The 26,109-nt window shown below is 43.8% G+C and overlaps 1 protein-coding gene across 6 annotated transcripts in view; it reads right to left on the reverse strand.

Annotated features, from left to right (window-relative positions):
• The window catches only part of LOC111065669 (beta-3 adrenergic receptor), a 46,230-nt gene that overhangs the window by 16,525 nt on the left and 3,596 nt on the right, over positions 1-26,109 (reverse strand). For 2 of the 6 annotated variants that reach the window (XM_022353970.2, XM_022353968.2), the window contains exons 1-2: positions 14,528-14,662; positions 13,474-14,271 (exon numbers count right to left, since the gene is read on the reverse strand). The exons of 1 other annotated variant lie outside the window; for it this stretch is intronic. In XM_022353970.2, the coding sequence (XP_022209662.2) occupies positions 13,474-13,897 (424 nt within the window). In that variant the 5' untranslated portion in view covers positions 13,898-14,271; positions 14,528-14,662. Of the gene's footprint in view, positions 1-1,132; positions 1,544-13,473; positions 14,272-14,527; positions 14,663-26,109 lie in introns of those variants that run through there. 3 more of the 6 variants (XM_022353972.2, XM_022353974.2, XM_022353971.2) reach the window with 3 other exon arrangements.

Here is a 26,109-nt window from a genome sequence, read left to right on the forward strand (position 1 = left end):
TATCAAGATGCACCCACTTTTTATCCATATGCCCAAGATTATTTGTAACTCGGCAGAGCCTCGACTTGTGTCGGTCTGACTAAGCAAACCTTCAGCACTTCGTTCAGCTTCGCCCAGAGCGGGCGGCCCGCGCCATTGACAGCTGTCGGCTTAGCAGGGCATGGGCAACAGCAACAGCAACAAAAGCAGCAACAAATTCTCATACAGATACGTATGTACATACATACATCTAAGTGGTGTACGTGTCCCCTATGTCCTTTGTCCTTGTCTGAGTCCCAAAGCAAATATATACATATAAACTGTTGTTTGCGCAAAAATAGCTCCAGCAGATAGAGCAGCGGACACGAAATTCAATTAAATTTCCGACAAGTTTTATATAAACACATTTTTTATTTTAATAGATTCCCCGCATTGAATATTTAATATGTATTTTTTGCCTTGGTCCACACAAATCGGCAAACAGTTGCCATTCCCCGTCAGATCAGACACACAGAGAGAACCGAAGCCATGTTGGGACAGACCGGCAGCGGCACACAGCAAATCCCCAACAGGCCAGGCCCAAGAGGTGCCCTACCGCCTCGGGGTTCCCCTTTATTTTCACACTTCAGCAAATTTGAGGACCATAGTCAGAAAAAAAGAGAAAAAGAGAGAGAGGGAGAGGGAGAGAAATAACAAAAGTTTGCATAAAAGGAAGGCAGAGCAGAGAGAATTTCGTAATGCTCTTTATGAACTGAATTTGGGGCAAACTTTTTTATTGGATTTTGTATAAAGTGTTCAAACTGAAACGACTTCTTCTCATAATCTATGTTAGGTAGTATACCACAATGCAAACATTCCTCTGTCATACATATGTATGTATGTAGGTATAGTGCGTCGTTGAATTGCAATGAACAGACCATCAAGTGGCCCAACAGACCGGAGGGGCGCTGCAGAGTGGCACGCGACACCGAATAACCGAACCGGTCACGTACAGGCAGTAAAGATATAGTGAGAGTTACTAAACTTTGAACAGTGTAATTGTTTTCCTTTTATATCCCGATGGGAAGTACTCGTGTTCATAAGTAGTATAAGCATTATGTTGTCTAAGAAAATCGGCTGTGAGTTTACAAGTCATGCAATAAGAAATACGTACATATGTATAAATTTATAAATGTATATCGCTTTAACCCACAGACAATTGTTAGAGTATCTGTGTGTTCATAGTGGTCTTCAGGCCTACTTCATTTTTTATTAACGTTGTTATAATTGTTGTGGCTCTTGCTGTCTCGTCAAGTGCTATTGGCCTCACTCCTCGTCTGGTCTTCGTTCTCGTCCTCGTCCTTGCTCTTGCCCTTGCCCTGGGCCACTACAGCCCCTGCCGTGGACTGGGTCACCATCTCGCATATCCACTTCCCTCATTTTTGTATATTTACACAGCTTTATTTTTGTATTGTTAACGCTTCGCTGAAAGTGAACAGGAGTGCACAGGGAGTGGGCGACGTATCCTCGCTTCCTTCCTTCCTGCTTTCATTTTTGCCACAACTTTTGCTCCTGCTATTGACAGTGCTCTAATGTGGCATATAACGTGGCGGCTGCTTCGATTTCCCCCAGCCAGTGTCACCCCCACCCCCTCCCCCGCACAATCCATCCACCACTCATTCAGCTTCGTCATTAAGTTGAGCGCTCTATTCGCCGCATTCATTAAACTCCTAACTCTCTCTGGAAGCTTACGTAAATTGCTTTGCTTCCGTTGCGTCATTACACGACGCTTTAACGTTTCATTATACTCATTGTTTGTCTATTACGAGACTTTTCTCTCTCTCTATCTCTGCGTCCTCTCCTTCGTCTTCCCTCCTTCTGCGTCGTTCTTCTTGTTTGTGTTCTGGGCACTGCTCCTGCTGCTCTTATTCTCGGGCACGGTCCTGGTCCCGGTCCCGGTCCCAGTCCCGTCTGACCCTACCTAGAGTGTGTTTGCTCCCCGGCAAAAGTTTTGAAATAGATTACAAAGCACTTGTAATACCTTTCTTTCCTCCTGTTGTTGTGCATCGCATCGCCAAGTTATTGCAACTTTTCGTAAATAGCTAGCTCTTCATGCTCCCCAAACTTATTGATGAGCCTCCATTCACCACTTTACCTGCAGTTTCCCTAACAGCTGCCATTGGCTCCAATTGCCCAAAGCCAATCGACGATTTCGGAGATTGGGCTGTGCAAATATGGGGGACAGTTGGAGCGTATCCATACTGCTTATACTGAAACTCGGAGAGTCCTATAGAGTAAACTTAAACTGCCTTCAACTGCTCAAAAGATGAGCTCAATTTGTCGGGGTCGTCAAACTGTTGCCAATCAAATTATGATGAAACTTGGCAAAAACAAACTCTAAGAAACGAGGGGATGAAAAGGGTAAGCCGCCCAATCCCATATCACTTTCAAGGTCATTAGCCGTGCAATCAATATGGGGCGACCTGTCACCAGAGAGTCAGCGAGCCGCTGGCGGCTGCTGGCAGTTTATTTAGTGTATTTCCCTACCAATTTGAGCAGACAACCGCAACTACACAACATATTACAAACTTTCCTCTTTATGGACATAAAAGGTTCGCTCGTTTGCCCCAGAATACCCGTGCAGGAGGTATTTTGTCGTATCTTGCTCCTTCTTGGGCATAATAAAATAAAATTACAAGATGTCGGCGCCGGCAAATCGGGAATGTGAGCAATGCATGGGCCTGACACACATATTTCATCTTTATGGGTTTGTTTTCGGTCGCACACAATCGTATTTTTGGGACATTTATGAGAGAGAAGAGCCAGCCCAGTCGTGGGAGCACGACATTGATAAGTACGAGTATATCAGATGCAGATGTTGCCATTGTGCCTCAAGCAGAACATGTTATAAATTTGTCGCTTTAGAGTTAATCAAATGGGAACATTTAAGAAGGATATCCAACATAAGTATGGATAGGAATTAAATATGATTTCCAGCAGCAAACCATTGTAAGTAGCTTGCACAAAGCTCCAAAACTTGACCACTTTCTGGCCTTTTGTATCATTCTGCTTAAATTTCGACCCCAACCATATGAATGCAGAGAGAGTACAAAACTCTTTCGGGGCTGGTACAGTTTCTGTTTGGCTTGGCTTTTCGACAACTGGGAAACCGCAGCAGAGTCATTGAGAGGGTGGACAGGGGACGGAATGGGAACGGGGCTGGAAAGTTAGCCGCAAAATGCTTTTGAGCTATCCAGAAAAAGCTTCGGCTGCTGAGATTTTGTGAAAGTGCAACTGGCTCTGGCATTGCACTGCCAAATTTAATATACTCGCACTTCTACTTTTAGGCGTCATTTTCATGGCAAGAAAACTTTTCGCATAATTTTCACAATGAACACACATGCCAAAGACAGCTTCTGTGTGGTGTGGGCGAGAGATTTGGGGGAGCGAGCAAAAAGCCAAACCATCCTTTTATTCACGTTCAGCAACTTTTAGCAACTGTTCTGACTTGACTGTAATAGCATGTCTGAGTCCAAGGGACGCCTTCGGAAATGGTATAAATAGTCTAGTAACATTTCTCCGCAAAGTAGCAAAAGTTTGTCTCTCAATGTCAATTACATTGAGATTTATGCATAATTTGAATTGGCTTTGGTGTCACGCGTCTAATTCTGGTGCTTGTGCTGGTACTGCCCTCGCTTCATTTGTCTTGTGACATTATAAATTCAAAGCCAGTATCTAAAAATACGTAAACGTTCCTGGGAATGGCAACATTTGGCAAATCGCTTATACCTTCGGCTTTGCTTACTTGCTAAATGGAAATATTTATGTTGCAAAAAGTGACTCAAATAGATACATTATTCTATATCGATCGAATTTAACTCGACCGTTGTTCATATTCAATTGGGGAAAGAGGTCCTATACTCTTTTAGATCTACTGACTCTACTTAAATACAAAACGAGTACACCCCATAGTACATGCATATTTAAAGAATCTTCTACGCTTGTTAATTTCAATATTTGGCTAACCAGCAATAGCTGGGCAACGTTCTCTTTTGGCAACGTTTGAATTTGAAAAGAAAATGTTTTCCCACAGCACGCACTCATACAAACTGCTGACATGGTCAGTTAGACGAAAATACAAAATTATACAAATGAAAATTACATTTTATGCACACGGCACTCTAAATGAAACTCTGTCCCGAGCACAGCACAGCACGAAACATAACCTCACCATGACAAACACCTAACCTCACATTATCTGTTGCTAGTCTGGTTGAGATATCTGCATGGCTCGGCATTTGTTGATGTTTTTATAGATGCTTGTGCCACAGTTTTAATGAAAGGCCAAATATGTGAAAAATATAAAAATCAACATGGAATACATGGGGTGTGTCAATTTAATTAAATGAAAATTGCAGTGGCTCTGCCACAATCAAATGTTCAACAGCCGAACATGAAACTAAAACTAAACTACACAGAAATAAAAATAAAACCCCAACATTATGACCCCTATCCCCCCACATTAGATTGTTCGGACGGTTGCTTGTAGGGCGTATAAATATGTATGCAGCTTCTCATATTCGGATATTTTATTTTCAGATAGATGTGAAATAAAATTGTATTGGAATGACAGCAATATTTCTCAGAAATTATACAAAACTAGCAGACTCGCGCGATTCGATGCTTACTAAATGTATTTAATGTTTAGGAATTCATCGAAATTAAACAATTTTTTCAGAAAACAATTGTCATGGTATAAAAACAAAATCTATCATAAAATGTTCTGTTCTACAGAATGACACAAAATGAAATGAAATAGGCATTCAAACACACATTTTTAGACCAACTTTGAGATTTTTTTTTTAATTTTTAATTATCGAGGATCCTATGTAACCTATGTAACCTATTTGTAGAAAAGTAAAAACTTTTGTATAGAAAAAATGCCACATAATCTAACTATCATTTAAAAAAACCGCATGCATGCGGAGAAATAAAATGAAATAGGCGTTCAAAACACACTTTTGGACCAAATTTAAGATTTTTTTGATTAATTTTCAATTATTGAGGAAACTATTTATAGAAAAGTACAAATTTGTTTGTGCAAGCCATGCTACGTTCTCTGGCTATCATTTAAAAAAACCAACATGCAATTTGATGCACGCTTTGCGGAGATAGCCGCTTACAAATTTTCAAATTTATAGTACAGATTATACATTTTTTCAAAGGACACTTTCATCAACCATTTAATTACTATTGACAGCATGTCAATGTAATATTAACCTATATCAGAAATCGGTCACGAAATTTCGAAAGAAGGTTTACGACGCAGTATGGAATTTTTTGGTACCCAACAAATTACAATTTGGGCAGAAATATGTACATATGTATGTATCATATTACTATAACATTTTTGCACGTCTCGTAACTAATAACCAATAAAATACGAATTGCAAATGAATGTGAGTGTTGTAATGTGAATATTGTGATCTGCTATAATGAATGACATTTTGTAAGAAACTTGGTCTCAATTTAATATCTAAATTTATTAGGTATTCTCATTCGAGTATGCATACCTTAATTTTACTTTCGCCTTACAACATTATTTAAGGATTCTTACATTTTTAAAGAGCTTCCACAGCGCTATGTAGCGTCGTAAAATATTGTGCAAATATTTTCCCACTGGAGACTGGGAACAAAATAAAAAATAAAAAAAAGCTTCTCCGCGCTGGACAGCCCTGACCGTTTCTAAGTGACAGGATATTAAATGATAAGCGAAGACAGCAACAAAGCGCTGAAGAAAATGTGTAGGGAACTCAATTTGGCTCGGGGGAAGCAAGGCGTATCAAAGCTGATGCAAATCATTTTGTGGAAGGAGGATCATCCAGGACGAGAGGTAGCTTGGCAATTTAACGCCACTAATCGAGTGACATGATGGCAATAATTCCAATTTGGGAGCACGTCACGTCGTGTGGCGGTCGCGTCCGTTAAATATGTATAAGCGAGCGAGGCCGGTCGGGGCGGGGCGGGGCGCTTCTGTCTCCGGCATTATACATACAATACGTACGTAAATACGAGACGAAGGAGGCTAAGCAACTCAGACGTGCCTGGCATGTTGTTCGAGCCTAATGTTATAATTTTTGGTTGCATTGCTGTCTATAATTATTTATAACTCACGTGCCAAACAGTTTGAGTGCCGGTGGCAACGGAGCAATGGGATATTCTTAGGCCGCATTACGCATACGCCGCGTTGTCAAAGGGCAAGAACGTGCAGCAAGCAGCCTTAGAGGAATGTGTGTGAGGACGAGGACTGCGGCAAGGTCGCCCCGCTTGTTGACAGTTAACCTGAAGTAGAAGGACAGCTGCGAGCTTGCCAAGCAAATGCGTCGCTTGTTGTCGCCTGACACTCGACCCGAAGCCCGCTTCTCCCACCCGTGCAGAATGTTGAAAACGAGATACAAATGCGATATGATGTTTCATTTGAATTTGTCCAGCGTGGTCGTGGGCATAAGCATGGGCATGGGCGCCGACCAAAAATGAAATATGACGACAATTCTGAATCGCTTCAGCTCAAGAGTTTTTGTTGCTGCTGTTATGCAAACTATTCGCAGGCCAGAGTCTGCCCAAAAGTTGTTTGGAGCTCGAGCCACGGCTCGTTAATCAACTCCCGAAAAGCAGGGAGATGCGGACACGCGGACCCAGGCTTGGACTCCCTGTCACTGTCAAAGCTTGATAAATGATGTGGACCATGATGGGCATGGGTCCGAGCTATGCTAAAGATTTGCATGGATTAGCAGAGAGTGAAATTTTTAGCACACCATCACAATCGCACACGCATGTGACTCCTTTGACTCCGTAATGGCATTAATACTTTCAAAGAGCGTTTGTTCGAAATCTTTTTGTCAGCTCACAGCCCGCTTTAGAACGGGTCTGCGTCAAAGGGTCTGGTCTCTGGGTCGCCATTGCAGTGCTTCTCCGCCACTGGCGCATAAGAAGGAAAGAAAGAAAAGCCACTGCAGAGGCTTTCGTTGCGCCTTGGTGCGCTCTGACTCGCGGCGATTTTCACACTCTGCAATGTCAGCGAGGCGGGCACATAAATTACATGCCACTTACTTTGCGCTTTGCCCGACGCGCGGCAAATGAACTTGCGGCCACTTAAAGCGCGAGAGCGACAATACACGTACCGTACAATGGGAAAGCCAGCTCCTGCTCCTTGCCAGACCGAATTAAATATTAAACTGACAATCTCCAGCAAAACGAGTGACGACTATAAAAAATGCATTTCTTAATCCATTAGCACTACCAGTTGAGTAAAAAAAATAAAAATAAACCTCTTTCCCGCTGCAGGCGTTGCGCGGCGTCCTTGCAGCACTCAGAAAGGGCGCATGCAAACAATCGATGAATGAGTAATTGCAGCCCTTGTATTGCGGCCACATTTCATTCTCAAGCTCGCACTTGCAGAGCGACAGACAGACAACAGAAATCTGTCTGTGCGACCATTAACAAAAGTGCATTCCCAACTTCCGCCTGTGCCTTAACCTCTTTGGATGCTCTACATATATAAATGTACATATGTAGGTACATCCATACATGGAGCGTATACTGAACAGGTCGCACTCGTAAGCTTCTTATGTGCTTAAAGATTTTCAATCATTTGCTATTAGCTTAATTTAAACAGAAATAAAGAGTATGGTATCCAAAATTCAACTTCAACTTAAAGTATCACCTTGACAAAAAAAAGTATTTTACACACGCTCTCTTCTCTTCGTGTTTTGCACGCCAAATACTAAGAGTGAATAGTTGGTCTCAATGCGTTTAATATGACTTATTTATATAGTTTTCAAATATTTGTTTGAATATTTTATATACCCTATAATTGCAATATAAATTCGAATTTCGACCACAGATTTCTAACTTAAAATTAAATAAGTGAAGCAAAGAGTAGCTTTGCTTCGTTGCCATTTAAGCAACCTGAGTTTCCGTAAGTCAGTCATTCGGTTAGTCAGTTGTTTGCGGCCTGGGCTGGCCTGTTTGCTCTGTAGCTGGCGGTGGCCCAGTCCCAGTGCCAGTGCGAGTCTCGAGGCGACTGCCACAAGGGCAAATACATGTATCTTGAGCATATGTCTGTTTGCATCACACGCCCGTGCCGTGTCCGTGTCCGTGTCCATGTCCGGGTCTGGGTCTGTGTCCGGGGCCGTGCCAAGCCTCAATTGTTTTGGCATTGACTGTCAAGGCAATCCATTGAGAGTCTCGGTCTTGGTCTTGGTCTGGGTCTCGGTTTCGTGCTTGAGTTGCATTTCCACCTAGAAGACCCGACTACCCTGATATGTCTCGCTATATTTTCTGTGTTTACTCTCTCCTCTGCCCTGTCTGCCAGCTGTTTATTCGTCCAAGTCTTTGTCAGTTTTGCGTCCCTCTATGCCTCTAGTGTTTGCTTCTTTTGGGGTTTATGCTCCTCGGCATTGTCGCTGGCGTTTTTTGCCCCCCAAAACCTATATGCAACTTAGACTTGTTATCGATTCAAGTCAAATATTATTAGAGTAATGGCTTTTTCTATTTCTTTCAGTTTCGCTTTTGTCTGGGTCGTTGTGGCTGTCGCTGTTTCTGTTCCTTGTTCAATTAATCATAGAAAGTGCAATTTAGCTATTCCTTTTGGCCGTAACAATAGAAAGTTCACTGAATGCACATTTTGAATGGACAATAACCAAAAAGGATCTAGGATTAACTGCCTATGCTAGATAAAATATTGATTATAGTTGTTGCCTGTGATATGTATAATGATGTACACCAAAGCGGCGGGGACCCATGAAAATATATCCATTGACGATGTGCAAACTGTGAACATTAAACTAAAACAAAAACCCAGTAAAGGCAACCACAAGCGGTCACACCGAGAGCAGGTTTTGTGGTTTGGTTAGAGTAAACTTAAACGTAAATGTAAACGTTTGCTTACCCCAGCACCTTTGTGTGTGCTCTAAGCCCATGTCCGGCTTAGGGAGATATTTGGACTTGGTAGAGCCAGAGGCAGAGCCAGTTTTACAGTTTTACTTTATGTGCCGGCAATGGTGGGTCTCCGAGTGGACATGGACAGGGGCGGGCAGGTTTAGTGCCGTACCCTAATGAGCTATACAAATTTTTATCCTCTTGGATAGCAATATAATCAATTTTCGAGCTCAATCTTTCTTCCAGGATTTACATACACGTATACGAGTGAGGCCCCATAAAATTCGCCGAGTCTTTAACACAGCCCTTTTCTCCACCCAGTGGGATATCCAGGCCACCACATCGAACCCTTACGGCTGCGTTTACGTCCGCCATAAAGTGCTGTACATTCGCGCGCAGCAACTACGGAAATAGTAAACGCACGGAATGAAAAATTTAATGTTTCCACAACCCGTGCAGTCAATTGTGCCCTTTTGCTTCGACACCCTGCCACAGAGCTGCGCTCCCCCTGGCCGTACCCCACCAAAAGACTTCCGCTTGATTTACAGCTACATTTGTAAGTAGACACAAAACACTTAACAGCTAAAAAGGACTTTGCATAAGTAATGAGCGGAGGCGAACGTCTCCTCTAGCGCACACTCGTCTGCATATGGCTGAGAGCTGAAGATCCCACGCGAAGGCCGACTACCGGAAGGAGAAACCGAAACTAAAGCTAGAACCAGAGCTAAAACTAAAGCGTTGTCAGCGGTGCTCAGCAGCGCGAGAGATCCCCTGACTTTTCACACATAGCTGCACACACACGCCCTAAGCTGGGGACTCGGGGCTCGTGGCTCGGGGCCAGCCCTGGGATAGTGCAGAGAGTTGTACGAGAAGAGACCTCTCCGTGACAACTTGATTGATGGGTGGGTGTCAAACAGCTGCTCCTGCACTGGTCCCGCCCTATCCTTCCTCGCCCACTCTTAGCTCTGGCTGACCGCAAAAACAAAACAACAAAACAACAAAACAACAAAAAAACACACACATTTCACTCTGATTGCCAAAAGGGTTCTTCGGCCACGCCCCAGTTCACCTACGTCATACTCGATAACGGTGCTTTAAACATAAAAACAGGGCCGACTTCATTACGGTCTCCTCTATTTGTGGATTGGGATACAAGGCATACGTAGGGGGAACTCTGCCTTCTTTCGGGAGCTGACCAAAAATTAATTGGCTGCTCTGAGCCAGAGGACAGCTGCCATTTTGTGCCTGCCATTTGCTATGCGTAGACATGTCAATTCCCCGTGCCGCCATTTCCCCTGCTGCTCTCGATCTCCCTCTGCTTCTGTGCTTCTCTGCTTCCAGGTAGCTTAAAGATTTATGATAAAGCCAACTAGTGGAAGGAGACAGCATGCCCGCCGAAATGGGCACGAAATGGGGACGAAACGGGGCGAGGGGATAACTTTATCCAACTTTGGCTTTAACTTTGGCATCGGCTCATTGCGGCTCGTTTATCTATGAAATGAATGAATCTGATTGCCAACGAGCCGAGCGAAATGACAAACGAGGCCTTCCGAGGTTTCTTTTCGACTAAATTTCGCCGTATTACAATATGCTGGGAATGGGAATGGAATTCCTTGAGGAGCAAACCAATCTGAGTGTTAAAATAGAAAACAAACAAAACAATTCCACTATTTTGTGTTGATTGAAGTGAGGGGGGGTCGGGGGGATATTTGAAAGAGAATTGCCAGATGCTATTTCAAGGGAAACACTTTGCAGTAGCCAACGGAAACAATCGCCTTGCCGAACACTGCCCAAGTTGGTCGTGCCTCTGCCACTTCCACTGCCCCACTGTACCGTTGTGCGTGTCGCAGCTTATACTCTAGCTTAAGCGCTTAAAATGCTTTTTGACAACAGCAACAGCAACAAAAATGGGAGTGGCCGTGGCAGGGGCAGAGCACCAGCAGCCTCAGCCACAGTAGAATGATAAATTTGCTATTCGTCCCCCCCATTTGCTATGTGGGAAGGGGAGGCTCATATTTTCGGGCGAGCCACGAGCTGTCTGGCATCCCTCCCCCTCGGCCATCTTGAGTACAGTTCCGCACTTCCGCTCTAAAATATCTGTGTGAAATTTCAGTGCCTACTTTATTTTTCCCTTTTCGTTGTTCTCTTGTACGTAAATCGCAGCTCCGCCAATTTGCGCTCAATTAATTTTGATATTTCTTTCGCTGGCTTTTGGGGGCTCTTCCTTTTTTTTATTATTTGCGGCTCTCCTCTTATTTATCATTTGCCGCGCTGGGTATAATTTATTAAGTTGCAAACATTTGTGCGAGCTTTTCGCCTCCTATCAAATATTCTCAGCCATTCGCGGGACGAGTACGAGTACAATATTCTGCGCTGTAATTTAATTTGCTGCCTTTTCCTCTTTTGTGGGCGCACGCCGCACAGTTTGATGGATATGTATTAATTGCGTTTACAGATATTAATTAACTGGCATTTTATGCAGATTTTTAAATGAAATTAATTATGCAATAATTATGTTGCAATTATGCTGTAATTTCTTTATCACAATTTACGCGTTTTCAGCGCATCTGCCATCAGGAAAAAAGCAGTCGCTCCGAGAGAGCTCTGCCTATTAATCGAATTTGCCATATGGTCAGGCATGGGCATGTGGCAGCCAGTTCATTGGGTCGATTCAAATGGCAAAGGTGTCGTTAGCTGGAGCCAAGAACCATCTGGATAAGATCCGTGAAAATTGAGGGGAGTGTTGGTAGGGAAGCTCTCAAAATTTATTTTAATTTTGCCTACGGACTTTGCGCTTTTTGAAGTGAATGAAAGGAATTCTGTGACGATGCGCTTTTTTTAGTCAGTGACTTATCGTCTTTCACATTTCCATTATCAATTTATGCAGTACGAGTATTCATCCATATCCAGCAACTTCAGCCAGATTTCCCATCCTGATTGACAGACTTTTGCAGTTTCTTTTGCAGTTTCCCTGTGAGTTCTTAATCCTTGGGATCTAATGCCTCCTGCTCGTATGAGCGACAGTCTCTCCCGGCCTGTCCTGGCCCTGCAGTCTCGCTCAAAACTCTTGACAACATTTAAATCCCGCTTCCGTTTTTCGACTTTTGCTTTTAGGTTGCAAACGTTGGGCTGGGCCTGGCCGTGTGCCTGCTGACTGCTGCCTGCAATATTTTTCACACTTGATATAACAGGCAGCCATTTGCTTGCAGTGAAGTGGAGAAGTCCTTCCCCATCTGCATTGCTCACCGTGCCAGTCCCAGGCCCACTCCCATGCTAAGGATGCGCTCCAGGTGTCTGCGTATGGGTATGTGAGTGTGTTATGTGTCTGTTTGTGTTTGTAATGGCTCCCAAGGCGCACAAACAAAACTGTCATCATCGGTGCTGAAAATTTAGCAGCAGAAGCAGAGAGAAATCTGCTGGAATCTGGATCCCTGGCGGAGAGCCGAGTCAAAGAGAAATACGCTCGCGCTCGTTTTCCGTTCCTAATGCAATTTTTATGCTGCACTTGCTTCATGGCTTGCCAAAGCAAAAAACGCTTCCGTTCGGCAACGTCTTGTCATTGTTTCTGGTCCTGTGTCTGGCAGCCTCTCACCAAATCCGGACGACAAAGGCAGCGCGCTTATTAAATTGTCTGACTGCACTGAGCCCCCTGCACCCACTACACCATGCTTCCATGCGGACTCTCGTATAGTTTCTCCGATCAAAATACCTTTGTCATAATGCAATCGACAGCTCCTGCCGCCTGCAGAAGCCCAGCAGCCACAGCAGCTTCATTAAATGCGTCCCGTGCTCGGGGGACCGACAACGGTTTATTCTCGCTCTGATTCTCAGCTAGCGGCGTCTATCTGGCTTTTCCTTTTCGCTGGACTGCACTTCAGGGACTCCTGTTTGATTAAATTTATCAGTTGATCACATGCGGGCGTTGATCAGTGAAGAATAATAATCAAACTCCTATTTATTATATCCCTTAAACAGAAAATGGAGAATCAGATCACAGTCGCTCGTACACACAGTAGAGGACAAAATATTAGTGACACTGTCACATCCATAGGTGTAAATGCATCTACGTGAATATAATAGATATATAATCGTATGAATACTTTTTTTTTAAATTCTCAATATTGTCAAATGTGGTTCCCGAACATAACTAAAAGTTCTAAAAAATCGACATGCTTTATAATTCATGAAAATATATATACCAAATTACCTAGTTAAGAAGAGTCAGACTGACACAGATCCTTATCAATATAAAATCGACAGAATTCTGATTTCAGATTCTATCTACCCGGAATATATTAAATTGTATAAAGTGCTATTTTTATCTATGTGTTTAAGTACTGCATATATGTACATATGTATGTATGTACATAGATTGTAATTAATCCAAATTGTTATCAACTTTTGCTTCTTCGAGGAAAAACCAAATTGATTGGGCTAAGCTGAAAAGAAACCTATCAAAAGTTTACTTTCTAAACTAAGATTAGCACCCAACTCTGCCCTGGCTTAAATTTTATTTATGAGAATTCGCTGGAATTCGCTTCCCACATCACTAATGATGAGCATCAAGGCACTCACCTTTCACCAGGGTAAGAATGCCCAGCGGCATCACCAGCATAGCGACCATCAGATCCGTGATGGCCAACGACATTAAAAAGTAGTTTGTCACATTCTGCAGACGCCGCTCCCAGGCGATGGCCAGGCAAACAAGGATGTTGCCGGCCGCTGTGCCCAGGACCAGCACGAGGGCGAGCAGGGCCCAGTAGTTGTTGGCGTCGAACGGGGAATCAATGGGATTTGGCCCTCCGGTGGCATTGGTCGCATTCCACTGCTGCTGACTCTGATTGGGCCGCTTGCTGAGGTTCCCGAACGGGCCCTCGTCCTCCCAGAGCAGCAGGTTCTGCAGCTGCTCCGCAGTAGTTTCCGCACTGCTCCAGCCATCGTCGCCGCCGCCACCGCTGTCGTTGTAGGATCCCAGAGAGGCATACACATCCTCCTCCATGTTCTCAGCCCAGCCCAACGCGGGTTATTAGTCCTTTTGTGTACTCTACTCTGATTGCGGGTCTAGCTGCTGCCGTTGTTGTCGGTGGCAATGCCGCATGCTAATTAGCCCACGCATATGCAACCAGAATGGGGAAAAAAACGTTCGCGCGCCAATTCGAATTGCAAATGTAAAATGGCGGAAACGACAGCCCCGGAAATGAGCACGGGGTGCGGGGCCAACGGCAAATAGGTGGAAGAACAGGAGTCGTCTGTGCTTCTCTGCTTCTGGCTGGCTTAGGGCCCAACGACAACGAATACGTTTACAGCAGCAACGACAACCAAACGGATATTGGTCGCAAACATTTTATGCCACGAAATTGCCGGAAGTTTGTGCTGTACGGGAGAAACAGAGAGAATGAGAAAATTAAAGAAAACTATTTCAATTGGCAATTTTCACAGAGAGTGAAAACGGAATGGAAAATATTTTATATTAAAGTTTTCCATTTTCTGAACGCTGACATTCTTCGGTTTTCGCAAATCGTAAAAAGTTACGAATGCTCCGGTTTTCGCAAATCGTAAGAGTCTTACAATTTTAAGCCGGTGGCTAATAAGCTGGCGATTTCAAAAATGAATTCAACTTAAATCACACCTCAAACCAGAACAACAACAAATGGCCATTTCCAGTTGATTCCAGTCTGTTCCTCCTCCTTAACTTTTCGTGTTGTCTTGGTATTATATAATAATAATTTTGGTAAATAAAATTTAAATTTTAAAAAGAAAAACAGATTTGTTTTAAGATAAAGTTTTTTAAAACAATTTGGAAATAAAAAACACTTTTGATATAAAAAAGTTACAAAATAGAGAGCGCACAAATTTCATTTCGTACGAATTAACCCAGAATCGTAATCTCAAATTTACGAAAACAGTAGCACGGCTGAATGTTATCGCTTTTGTTAGCCCACCCCAGCGTATCTTTAACACCGCCAGAGTGTTTTGTGTAGCAGGAGAGAACAACACACATATATATGTACATATATTCATAAATACATACATACATACATATGCATAATAATTAATTGACGGCCATAAATTATCCACTCGGTTTTGCCCGACTCACAGTTTTGCCATTCAGACGAATGGACGACATAATTGCATTTGATTTGCAGAACCCAATCCTAAGGCGGGGGGACTGGGGAGCCCTGGGGAAGCAGACTTTGAATAATCGGAATCGATATTGATAAGCAGCAATAACAAGAATCAAATCAATTCTCCCTATGCGATGTCACAAACATTGATAATTAATTGAGACATATTTCACGCCGGGAATCGGAACTTGGGGCTCAGAAGCACAAGCACAAGCATAATGGTTGGGCCAGACTCAGACCGAGAGCCAATGCCAATGCCAGAGCCTGTAACCCGAAACCAGCAACCAGACCACAAAAGTCAGGAAACCGCAGGGAAAGCCACACAAGCATCGGTTGAATATTATACCCCGAAACAGAACTAAATGAAATTCATTTCCAAAACAAAGGAAACACAATTCATCAGCCGCAAAAGCATAACTGAAGGTGGGGACCGGTTGACTGGTTGGGCTATTTTCGAAGCCGATAGGGTCAGCCAGGCAGTAGAAATAGAAGCAGTTCCAGGAGCAGTACAACCCACAACAACAATAACCTCAGAAACAATGGCAAAACAACATTCACTTGTACAGTGTAGAGCAAATCGAGCAACTTTTGGCAAAGGACCTCAACTTGACAACACCTTGTTGACTTTCCGAGTGGTAGCCCTGCCCTGCCATTCCTCCTGCCCTGCCATTCCTCCTGCCCCACTCCGCCTGCACAGCTGTCTGCACGTTCTGTCAAATGTTCGAGTGTCAATGTTGCTGTTAATTAATTTTCCCGACTGACTGACTGACTGACTGATGCATGCCACCAGATAAGAGGAGCGGAGTCCTACTTCGGGCTGACCCTTGCCCAAGTCCAGGCGGTGGCTTGATAAACTGTTTGTTTGCTTGTCCGAGCCGTTGTCGTAGGTGTTGTTGGCCCCTCTGTTACTGCAGCCGGCTAATGACAGCCAAACGACCACTTCAGTAGTACTCCTAAGTCCCTGCCAGCCATGCCCGCTCTCCCTCCTGCTCCCGCTCCTTAGAAGGTCGAATGCGTGTCGAGGGTGTCTGTGCGGGTGAAGTGTTTAAATTTCCAACTGCCACAATTATATTTATATACAGTCGAAGAACGTGTTGCGTTGCTTGGGCTATGCGGATGTTGAATGTGTCCTGTGCCTTGCGAAATGTGTAGAATTATTGGGCTCACCAAAATGAATTGAATAACATTTGAATCCCATCCAAAAAGAATCAAATGTTCCACTGCTAGACCTACTGTCCTGACTCATTTCTTTCTCATTTTACATGGCTTGCATATATGTTAACTAATTTAACTAGTTCTTTGGCACTAGCAAGTGTAACGAAAGCTTTCCGCTTAGCCTTCTCATTAGCTTATTTTTTGGCTTCACTTGGAAACTTCCGGGTTCCAAGGCCAGAGCCCATTTATTAGGGTACCAAGCGTTCGGATAATTGCTGCAATGCTCTGCCTGGGACAGAAATAGCATGTCAGCACAATGCGAGCCCAGCGAAGTCAAGCGCAGAGCCAGCCCATAATTATTATTTTGTGCCTCCTCGTGCAGACCATTTGGACATGAATTGCACAAAAGCCGTATTCCTATTCCGGGGAGGGTGGTGCTCGAGCTGTGGCTAGCTACCGGGTATCGAATAAAAACCAGCGCGCCATTAGTCATATTTAATCCCGGCGGAGTCATTAAGTCGTAAAACTGCGAAAGGTAGCAAAGTGAGAGGCAGCGACAGCCCATCCGGCAGCGGCAGTCCCGAAGCCTGGCAAGGCGGGGCAAGACGGCTTCTGTTTGTCTTCCAACATCATTTATTGATACGCGTGTACGTAAGCTGACTATGTAGGTCAATTTCGGCTGTTTGCCGCCCCGTCAAAGTCAATAAATAAATAAAGGACACAAATTTAAGGTGTCCGGTCGTATACTTAATTTGCCAAATGTACGTCAGGCTTGCAAACAACAAAAAATGAAAGAAAATAAAAGAAAGGAAATGAAATGGAATGGAAAGAAAAGAGCAAAAAGGCCACACAGATTTAATATTTCTGAGGACTCTTGTTAGTCCGTAGCTAAAGCTGAAGGGTGCTCGACACATCCTATGCAAACAAAAGTCGGAAAATATGAAAACAATTTTCATTGCAGAATCCCATATGGGGATATGACCTTATAGCATTATTTCTATAAACATTTGGACATCTCTGCTATTATTAATTTATTATTATTAAGAGATGTTCCTACCTCAGAGCATAGCATTCTGAGCTACACAACTCAAGCAAGGGAATCTGTATCCATGCGTTCGTATAAAGAAACCGTTTTCTGAGTCAGTCAGTATGTATCTCGACCGTCTTTTATCATTTCCATTAACTATTAACACAGCCAATTCTGCCATCTGCCATAGTCAATCAGAGATTTCCCCGAGTTTAGCTCTCGTTACTTGTGCTGGCATTCAGCTCAGTGTGGCTGCAAATCAAGTTTAAATCCCCAATCTGATCAACTCAATTCCACTTCACTCCCGTCGCATGCCATTTCCACTGCCCTAGGGGATAAGTGCAACTAATCGCATGCTCATTGCTCATCCGCCGCCTATCCTTCGGCACATTGCTTATCTGCAGCGTAATCTGGCAGTTCCACAGAGCCCATCGTACCGCACACATCGCATCACGCATACGTCACGTAAGCCAGCTCTCCATCTCCCCCTGAATGAGAACGGATACCTGGATGGATGCCTGTAGGGCAAAACACAATCCGAGCTACAGCAAACGCTGCTCAAATATTTGCTTTAAAATATCTTTCACATGTCAGCGACAAGCGGCCACTGGGAATATGGTGGAATGAGAAAACTTGGCAGAGCTGGAAAGGAAAGGAAATGTAAGGAAGGGAAGAGAAGGGAAAGGAAACAGCTGAGGCAGGTGCGGTCGCTTGGTATTTTTATTTGCCCTGGCAGCCAAGGCACGCAATTTGATTTAATTTTTGTTGGTATTATTTATTTATACTTTCTTTTTGCAGCGATCAAAGCAAAGCGACCCAAAACATTTTCAGGCCATTGAGGTTGAATTTTAACCTCAGCCCGGAAATGGTGAGCAGGACAATGACATTTGCTGTCTTTAGCATGCCAATTCCCTGTGCTTTCATACCTTAATAAATATTTAATAAAGGTCGCCAGCTATGTAATGAAATAACGTATGCAGCTTGTTCAGATGCGACATACGAGTAGTGGCTCAAAATTTATTGAGAACTATTACAGTTGTCTTCCAAGTACATTGTGCTCTTCGCTACGCCACCCACCACTACCCAGCCCAGAGCTGAGATCGTCCCAAATTTCCGGGAAATGTTTGTCCCCTATGACTCGGTCCTATTTGTCTGGCAGAGGCAAAAAAAAAGCATGCATGCATGTTGTCTACTTTTGGGTGCTGATGTAATGCGTAATATTCTGTTAACTAGACTTTTCCGGTTTTCCGAAAACAATTCCACTCCGTCAAGTCAGCCAGCCAGCCGCACCCACCGCGAGCAGACCTCCACCTCCGCAAGAGGCAGCCAACGATTAATCACAGTTACAGTTCTATGTAGTAGTAGCGTTTTGCGTACAGTTTTGCGTACAGTTTTGCTGGACAAAAAGGGAACGCGGAACTTGAAAAATATTTGCATGCAGTCACGATTCGGGTATTGTAACTTTGTGGTGACTTATGGAACGGCCTGCAAGGATTAGAGTACGGAAGAATAGCACGATTGGGTAAAGTTTAAGCTCAAAGTACGACGTGCACTGTCATCTTAGCATTGGCCAAACATTAATTAATTATGACTTGGATTCTAATATATTTAATGGTAATCGGATTCAGCTTAGCCTCATTATGCATTCCTTCTAATGATAATCATATCACTCCGAACGTTTGGATACCCTGCAACTATCCAGGGCTCCTCCCTATTCTCTAGGCTTGTAGAGCATGCCAGCTGCTGCTTGCCCGAATGGTAGCGGTATCTCTCCTCTGCTATTTTCATTCAGAGTAGGTTATTTGCGGCGCTTCATTAATCACACAAACCTACGAATGGGCCATCCACTCCCCTGCTCTCCTCTGTGCCCTGCCTGCCACTTCCTGAGCTGGGCCACATCCCGTCCCGACTAGTTGTCATAGCAAGTTGACACTTAAAATGTTAGCTAAATTTACACATGCACTCAGCGCAGAGTCAACACGGAAAACAGCGCAGAAGGGGCTCCAGACAATGCTCTCGAAGCTCCTCAAGGATTCCCTTCCCCCAGTCATCGGCCGATGGGTTGAGGCGTGACTGATGGAGGCGGCAGCTCTAACACTTATCGTTCATTATTATCTATCGCCACAGCCACAGCCATCGCAATCACCCCACCCACTTGCTCACATGGTCACACACACTTAATTGATTTCTTTACTGTTTCCTCTTTCTGCTTCCGCTCAGCCCGTGACGACAAAAAATCTGTAGGACAAAAACTGTGCCAGGACAAGGCTGCGGCTGCTTCAACCACGTATGTATATACAATGTACATATCTCCATGTTGCTCGAATAGTTTACACCACAGAGCACAGACCAATCTCTAGTCGGTCCCGACACTGGCACGACCCTTGAGCTCAGCGCGGCTTAGAGTGTGGGCTATAAATTAAATTCGTATGCGTAGGGGCAGGCAATTAAGACAGACCCCAGCACCAGAGCAGAGTGTGTCACAAAGAACCGCCAGGGCGGTGGATGTTTGTGCGAAAGCGCGAGATGGGAGATGGGACTCGTGTGGTTTGTCGGACAATTTCATTAGCCCGCAAGCAGCCTGGACCAAGGCGGGACCTAGTCGTGTTGAGTCAAGCTTCCGGAGGGGCCAATGCCAATATCAACAGCAGCAGTCGCTGATGCAATTAGTAAGCTGCCTAAACTAATTATCCAAAGCCAGGCTCCGGCTCATCGGCACTCTTCCCCTGTGGAATGTGCGCGTAGAAAGCTTTAAGAGGCGGCGACTTAAATCTCTGTGAAAAAGCTGCCTGTGAAGAGCGGCGGAACGGCTTTCACATCGAATTGTTTGATTGCTGGCACAAAGGGAACAAGCACAAGCTCCCGCACAGCTCCTTGCACGCCCAACGAGCTGCCACGTCCCGCAAAAGCCCCGCCCACATGAGTTATGTTAGCTCATTTAACGGCCGCCTAATTGCTAGGCAATTACATGGGGAAATTGACAATGGCAAAACAATTAGACGGACACTGGGACAGTGGGACCTTGGGGCACTGGCACTCTGGGCGCAATGGGGCGTGGTCGACACACCCACCCAAACGCATGAATTAAGATTTAAGGCTGCTGATGAGCCAAAGTCAAGGCCGAAGAAGACATCCGAAGAAAATCAAATAAATTATGGCGAACAAACACACAAAAATCGTCGAATATGCAGGAACAGGGAGCGGCAGAGCCAGAGGCTGAGGCTGAGACAGAGGCAGACAAAGGCGACAGCGAAGAAGAGGAGACCCGGCATAGGAAACCCAAATCAAATTGAGATTTATGAGCGCACTGATGTGTGCCTAGGTCAGCCATATCCCAGCCATTGTTGCTGTCCATCCACATCCACAACCACAGGCATCTGACTTCCATATTTCATGTTGTCTTCCGTTATTACTGTTCGGCAGGCTTCACACCTGCCTGGTAGCCGCAACGAGAATGTAAAAACACAGCCAGCCCCGAAAGGGAAACCTTTTAGGTCACATCACAGGAAGAGACCCAAGCAATGGCAGACCCAGGAAAAATAATATCAGCGCGTATAATTTATTATATTGATTTGGCAATGGACAAAATAAGGCAAATTGCTTAAAGTAAAATAAAAGTGTCAATAGAATGCTCTACTTTTAAAAAAACATTCATTTCGATGGCGAATAGGAAGGGAGTTGTTGCAATTACCTTCATCTAGCCAGTGCTTGAAGTTGTCAACTCATGAAGAAGAGCGGTTTCACTCGATTGCTAAGATTAACAATAATTTGTAAAATTTACCATAGCCAAGGTCCAGATAATTAAAGTAAACTTTAAGGTCTGCGATGCTCTTAATTACTACCATTCAAACCAAGTAGTAACGTAACTATTTCCACAGCTATATACTGTAAGTTGTATGTACTTTATATACTTAATAGAACTATTGTAGAACCGACTATTGAGTGCCCGCTTAGAGGACTCTTTTATTTCCCTTCATAAGTCCCTGTAATAATCGATTCTTTCTCTTCTACTGATGCTGCAGAACTTAAAAAAACGCAAAACTTTACTAATTTAGTTTTAGTCCCTAAAAGTCCCTTAAAGGTTTCGTTTGCCGTGGATTGCAATTGTTCGATGACTACGAATTACATCCAGCTGTCAATAAAATAAGAGTTCGATATCTCAGGGAACTTTGATCCTATAAATGTTATCAATTTGGGAAGGGAGACAATTTAAGGGCCTGCTAAGAGACTTTGGCTACGGAGGAAACAAATCAGTATACACTAACCTTAAACCTGAATTATTTTGATAAACCCATCGAAACTTGTATAAATCTATCACTTACTTGGTACAGTACAGTGGATGTGGATGTACTCCAAATAGATTGGACATTAACTAGAGACAACAGGAAGCGAATAAGCGGTACCACAGCTGACCGCACTTTTCCACTTTTCTCGTCTACGGTTCAGGGCACGAATGTCGGAGCAAATTTTGATGACACATTTACCTATTTGCGTGCATCAATTATTATTATATCTCAACTTGGGCCACGCCACCATGCCACCAAGCCACCGTGCCACAAACACACTCCACCACACATTCTACCCTTGCGTCGTTTTCGATTTGTGTCATAAATTGGCAGCTGCCGTTTTGAGGCTGCTTGGTTCGGGGGAGCAATAAAAATAAGCGGCCATAAAATTCAATTATGGCCACAACAAGTGCAGACACCCACTCACACTCGTACATCGGCGGCACTCGCACGACAAAGTCCGCTCCCAGGCAATCATTGCAATCAATTGTGCATGCACCCATGAGTCGGCAGGCAAGGCATCGCCTCTCAGCATGGAGAGCAGTCAAATGGTCGGTTTGGTCGGGCACACGCACATCCTTGCCAGCACATGCAACATGTAGCGCTACAATTTGGTTGACTTCAACGGTGAGAGGCAGCCATGAGGAGGCCCAGGGCGCAGGAAGTTGTGCAACACTTTTGGTTACTTTCTAGCTGCGACAACAAAGTGGACCGTTGAGTCATACAAACACACACATTTACATGTGAATTCCATGCACTCCGAAGTGCAGATACATCACAATGCACATTAAGTGTACTTATCACACACACACACAAATGCACACAAGTACCGCCCATCACATTTCACCCATAGCCCAAGAGGCACTTCCAGAGTCTTAAATTTATGCAATTTATCGATATGCAACGTTTGTCAAGTGTCCAATGGAGGATCCCCGCATTCTGCATGTTCCTATTGGAACAGGACCTGGCGATTATTATTTCCTTGGGCGAACAACAGCTTAGGCAACTATCGGGGTGTTTCACAATAAGGAGATGTCTAGTTAAAGCCAAGTACTGGCAATTATAGATGAAAGGGTCTATGACAAACTACTACAAACTTGAGGGCTTGTTGAACATTAACATTATATCAATATTTACGTGACTAAAACCATACATTTGGCTACTCTGTTTCGTATGCCTATGTATGATATGTACATACTGATGTGTATAAGCACGAGATATTCAATTATCTACATGTACATTCAGCATAATCCAATCAACCACCGAGTACTAGAATCGAAACCTCGAAGGCCAGAGGGCCAGAAGGGCAGAAGGTCAGCCCACAGCCACTAACATTGGTGGTAGAGCTGGAGAAGCTCTCCATGCTCTCTATGCGGTGAAGTACTGCACTTTTTAAATGAAATCAAATATTTACGAGTATTGGCAAATATAATTGTACAACTAACTGCATAGCTATTTGCTTGGCTTGCCTGGCTTGGCCATTTAATTAACTTGGCAACTCCGCAAATAGCTCGCACTCGACATTCATGTTCATGCATGTTATAAATGCTCTTCATGTGATTTCCCCACGGTGGGGGCGGTCATGGGCAGGGGGCTATCAGGGGCCGGCACACCGGATACGTGAGCTGTATGAATAGCGGGCCACAAAAATATACAAATGATAATAATAGCTTCTACGTATACGGGTATATCTACGGGCATTGATAACCATAAAAACCAAAGCCAGCCACTAAAACGACAACCAACATCGATCAATACAATTTGAATTATTTGTACTTCGCTGTTAAGGTATATTTACACAAAACGATGCACTTTATTATGCATATCTTTAGAATATTCCATATACGTAGATACAAACTCTTGTTACTTGTCCTGAAACTAGTTTAAACACAAATTAGACAAATGAAAAGGATTTAACTTTGATTTTGTCATTATGGATATTAATTTGCTTAATTTGCTCAAATGAGGGAGGTAATAAAACTTTGCCCTTTGTTATTGCAATTAAATCAAATGTGTCTGTTAGCAGACAGACTCTGTGAACAGAGAATTCCCATTCTAGATAAGGTATGACAAGTGGAAAGAACATTCCATTGTCTGTCTCCTCCAAATGCAATTATAGCGACAAGTTGTCAGGCATCATAAATGCTTACAGTATGTAAATATGCTTTTAAAATGATTTCATTCTATTCTGTAATCCATTGTCCTTCCCAACTGCACATGACCGGCTTAGCTGCGCCATTACGCTAATGAGGTTTTTATTGGCTGCATGTGGGCTTAGCTTAGCACTTGGCCATCTATTGGGATATCGTCTAATGGCAACACTTTATGGCTTTCTAATGAGCCCCAAAATGTGCGGGCCATAAATCAAACCCTATGATGCAGGACAACCAATGAAAGAAACGAAAACTAAACACTTTATCCCCTGACACTGCCGCCCATGCACACACGTGTTCGAGTATGTGTGTATGTATGAGGCGTTGGTATTTTATTAGAATGAGCTTATCGGCAGCTCGGCAACGCCAGCATCGATGCCGAGCTGTCTCCCCCCAAATGCCATTAAATCCTATCAATTTTCCTCACCCAGCTACACAATTTAAATATTGTTGCTGTGGCCTGAACATCCAACAATAGCCTGTCAAAGAAAAGGTTCAAAAATAGGCAATACAAATTACATAGGGATAGAAGGGCATGGCAATGGGTTAGGCATTGCCCAAGAAAATCGATCCCAAGAGCATCCAAGCACTTAATTGAGGAGATCAGTATGTAAATATCCGTATACTCGTATCTAATGCAAATGCAATCTGTTTACGAGTGTTTTTGGACGTTTGTTCGAATTTATTTTGTGTTTTTGTGCAATGCATCCCACCAATCCGTCAGATCCGTCGAGCGATGGAGTCTACCTCGAAACTGAAACGAATCGGTGACAGGGCTCACAGAATAACGGAACTGCTGATGGCTGAAAGATGAGGATGATGCAAGTGAAAGCTGAATCTAAAAAGAAACATTTAAGATGATCATATACTTGAAAGGATAGTTTTGGATAGTTTCCCACTTTGATTGTCGTAATGAATCCAAATGGCGCATAAAATACCCTCGAAATGCCATAATTAACTGATGTAGCGCCCGCACATGTGCCCGTATGGCATACCATTCAGCATTATCCTTGCCATTCCTTCACCTGTAAGGCATCGCATTCCGCGGCAGATTCCTTTTTTTTACATTCATAAATTTTGCAGTGTCTGCGGCATGTCCATGTCCCCCCGCGTAAGGGGTGCGGAGCAGCCAGCCGAAAGGGAGAAAAATCTGTCAACGGCACTTTTCACATTTTCACCCGCATCCCCATGCCCGCTCTGGCCACCACACTCCGTCGCTGTTCCAAGCTTTCATGCAGCATGTTGTGCTGTTTTATGCCACTAAATATGCCAAGGCGCGCGTAAATTGATTTAAGCGCGGCGACAAGGACGCACCAACGATGCTTACGAGTATGTGGGTGATGGAAGACATGGTAATGTGGAAAGTGATGCGGCGGCACTGGCTCCCCAGCCATGTCCCTAAACAGGGGTGGCTGGTACTGGTGGCTGCCAGGATGGGGGCACCTATTACTTTGAGAGCGGTTGTGCCTGTAGTTGAGGGTGCCTCCGGCTCGAAGCTAATCATTCCACTGTTGCTTTTGCTGCTGCTGCTGCTGCTTTTTGATGTCTTCCAAGCATTAATGTTTAAATATTTGCATAAAGGATATCAAAAAATTCCACGAGGAAAACAGCAGCGAATTTTTACCTAGTACAAATTTCTTTCCGTCAAACATTTTAACACAAATTATTAGAAACAGGGAGAGGGAGAGACAACTACCGAGACATGACATGCATTCTTCCTCCTTAAGTATGAAAATGGATTCATTCTCAGCTATTCAAAAGCCAAGCAATAGCGGATATCTTAACGATTATTAAAAGAAAGCTAAGCTGGTTTATCATCCAACTTTGCCGAATAAAATTCAAACACTTTTGGCAAAATCTCACAAAAAAGGCACCTTTAATTTTTGCATAGATAAGTTAGCATATCGGATTCTTTTAGTTTATTTTACAAGTGCACGGAAACGGGAACGGAATTCGAACAACCCATGTCCGGATTGAAATGATACGTTGATAATTACCATATTTCCGGATAAACAATAATGCTTTAATCCGTGTGCCTAAGCGTGTCTCGTTAACTGCTTTGAGTACATCCCCATGTGATGCAAATTTCATTAGCATATTATATTCGGTAAACAACAATACGAGTATTGTCAGTGGGCGCCTACCTCAAGCGCTAATAAAAAGAAATAACCGCGGCTACGTAACGTACGTGTACTCGTATACGAGTATATGTATTTCAGCTGCCAGTTGATATAAGCCTACTGCAGGGTACGGCTGTAACTGGCCTTAATCAACAACGGGCCAGCAAGCGACAAACGTCAAGCAATATTATAATCAGTTTGGCCCTGCGCCCGATCAGGCCCGGACCGCGGGCCATAAATCTCGAACAAGCGAACGGACTGCGAGAGAGACTCGTACGAGTACGAGTAACAACAGGAAAAGTTCCAAAACAAACAAAAAATCAATTGGCCGTAGTAAGTTTTACT

This window comes from Drosophila obscura, unplaced genomic scaffold (genome assembly GCF_018151105.1).
Source record: "Drosophila obscura isolate BZ-5 IFL unplaced genomic scaffold, ASM1815110v1 contig_192, whole genome shotgun sequence".
Lineage (NCBI taxonomy): Eukaryota > Metazoa > Arthropoda > Insecta > Diptera > Drosophilidae > Drosophila > Drosophila obscura.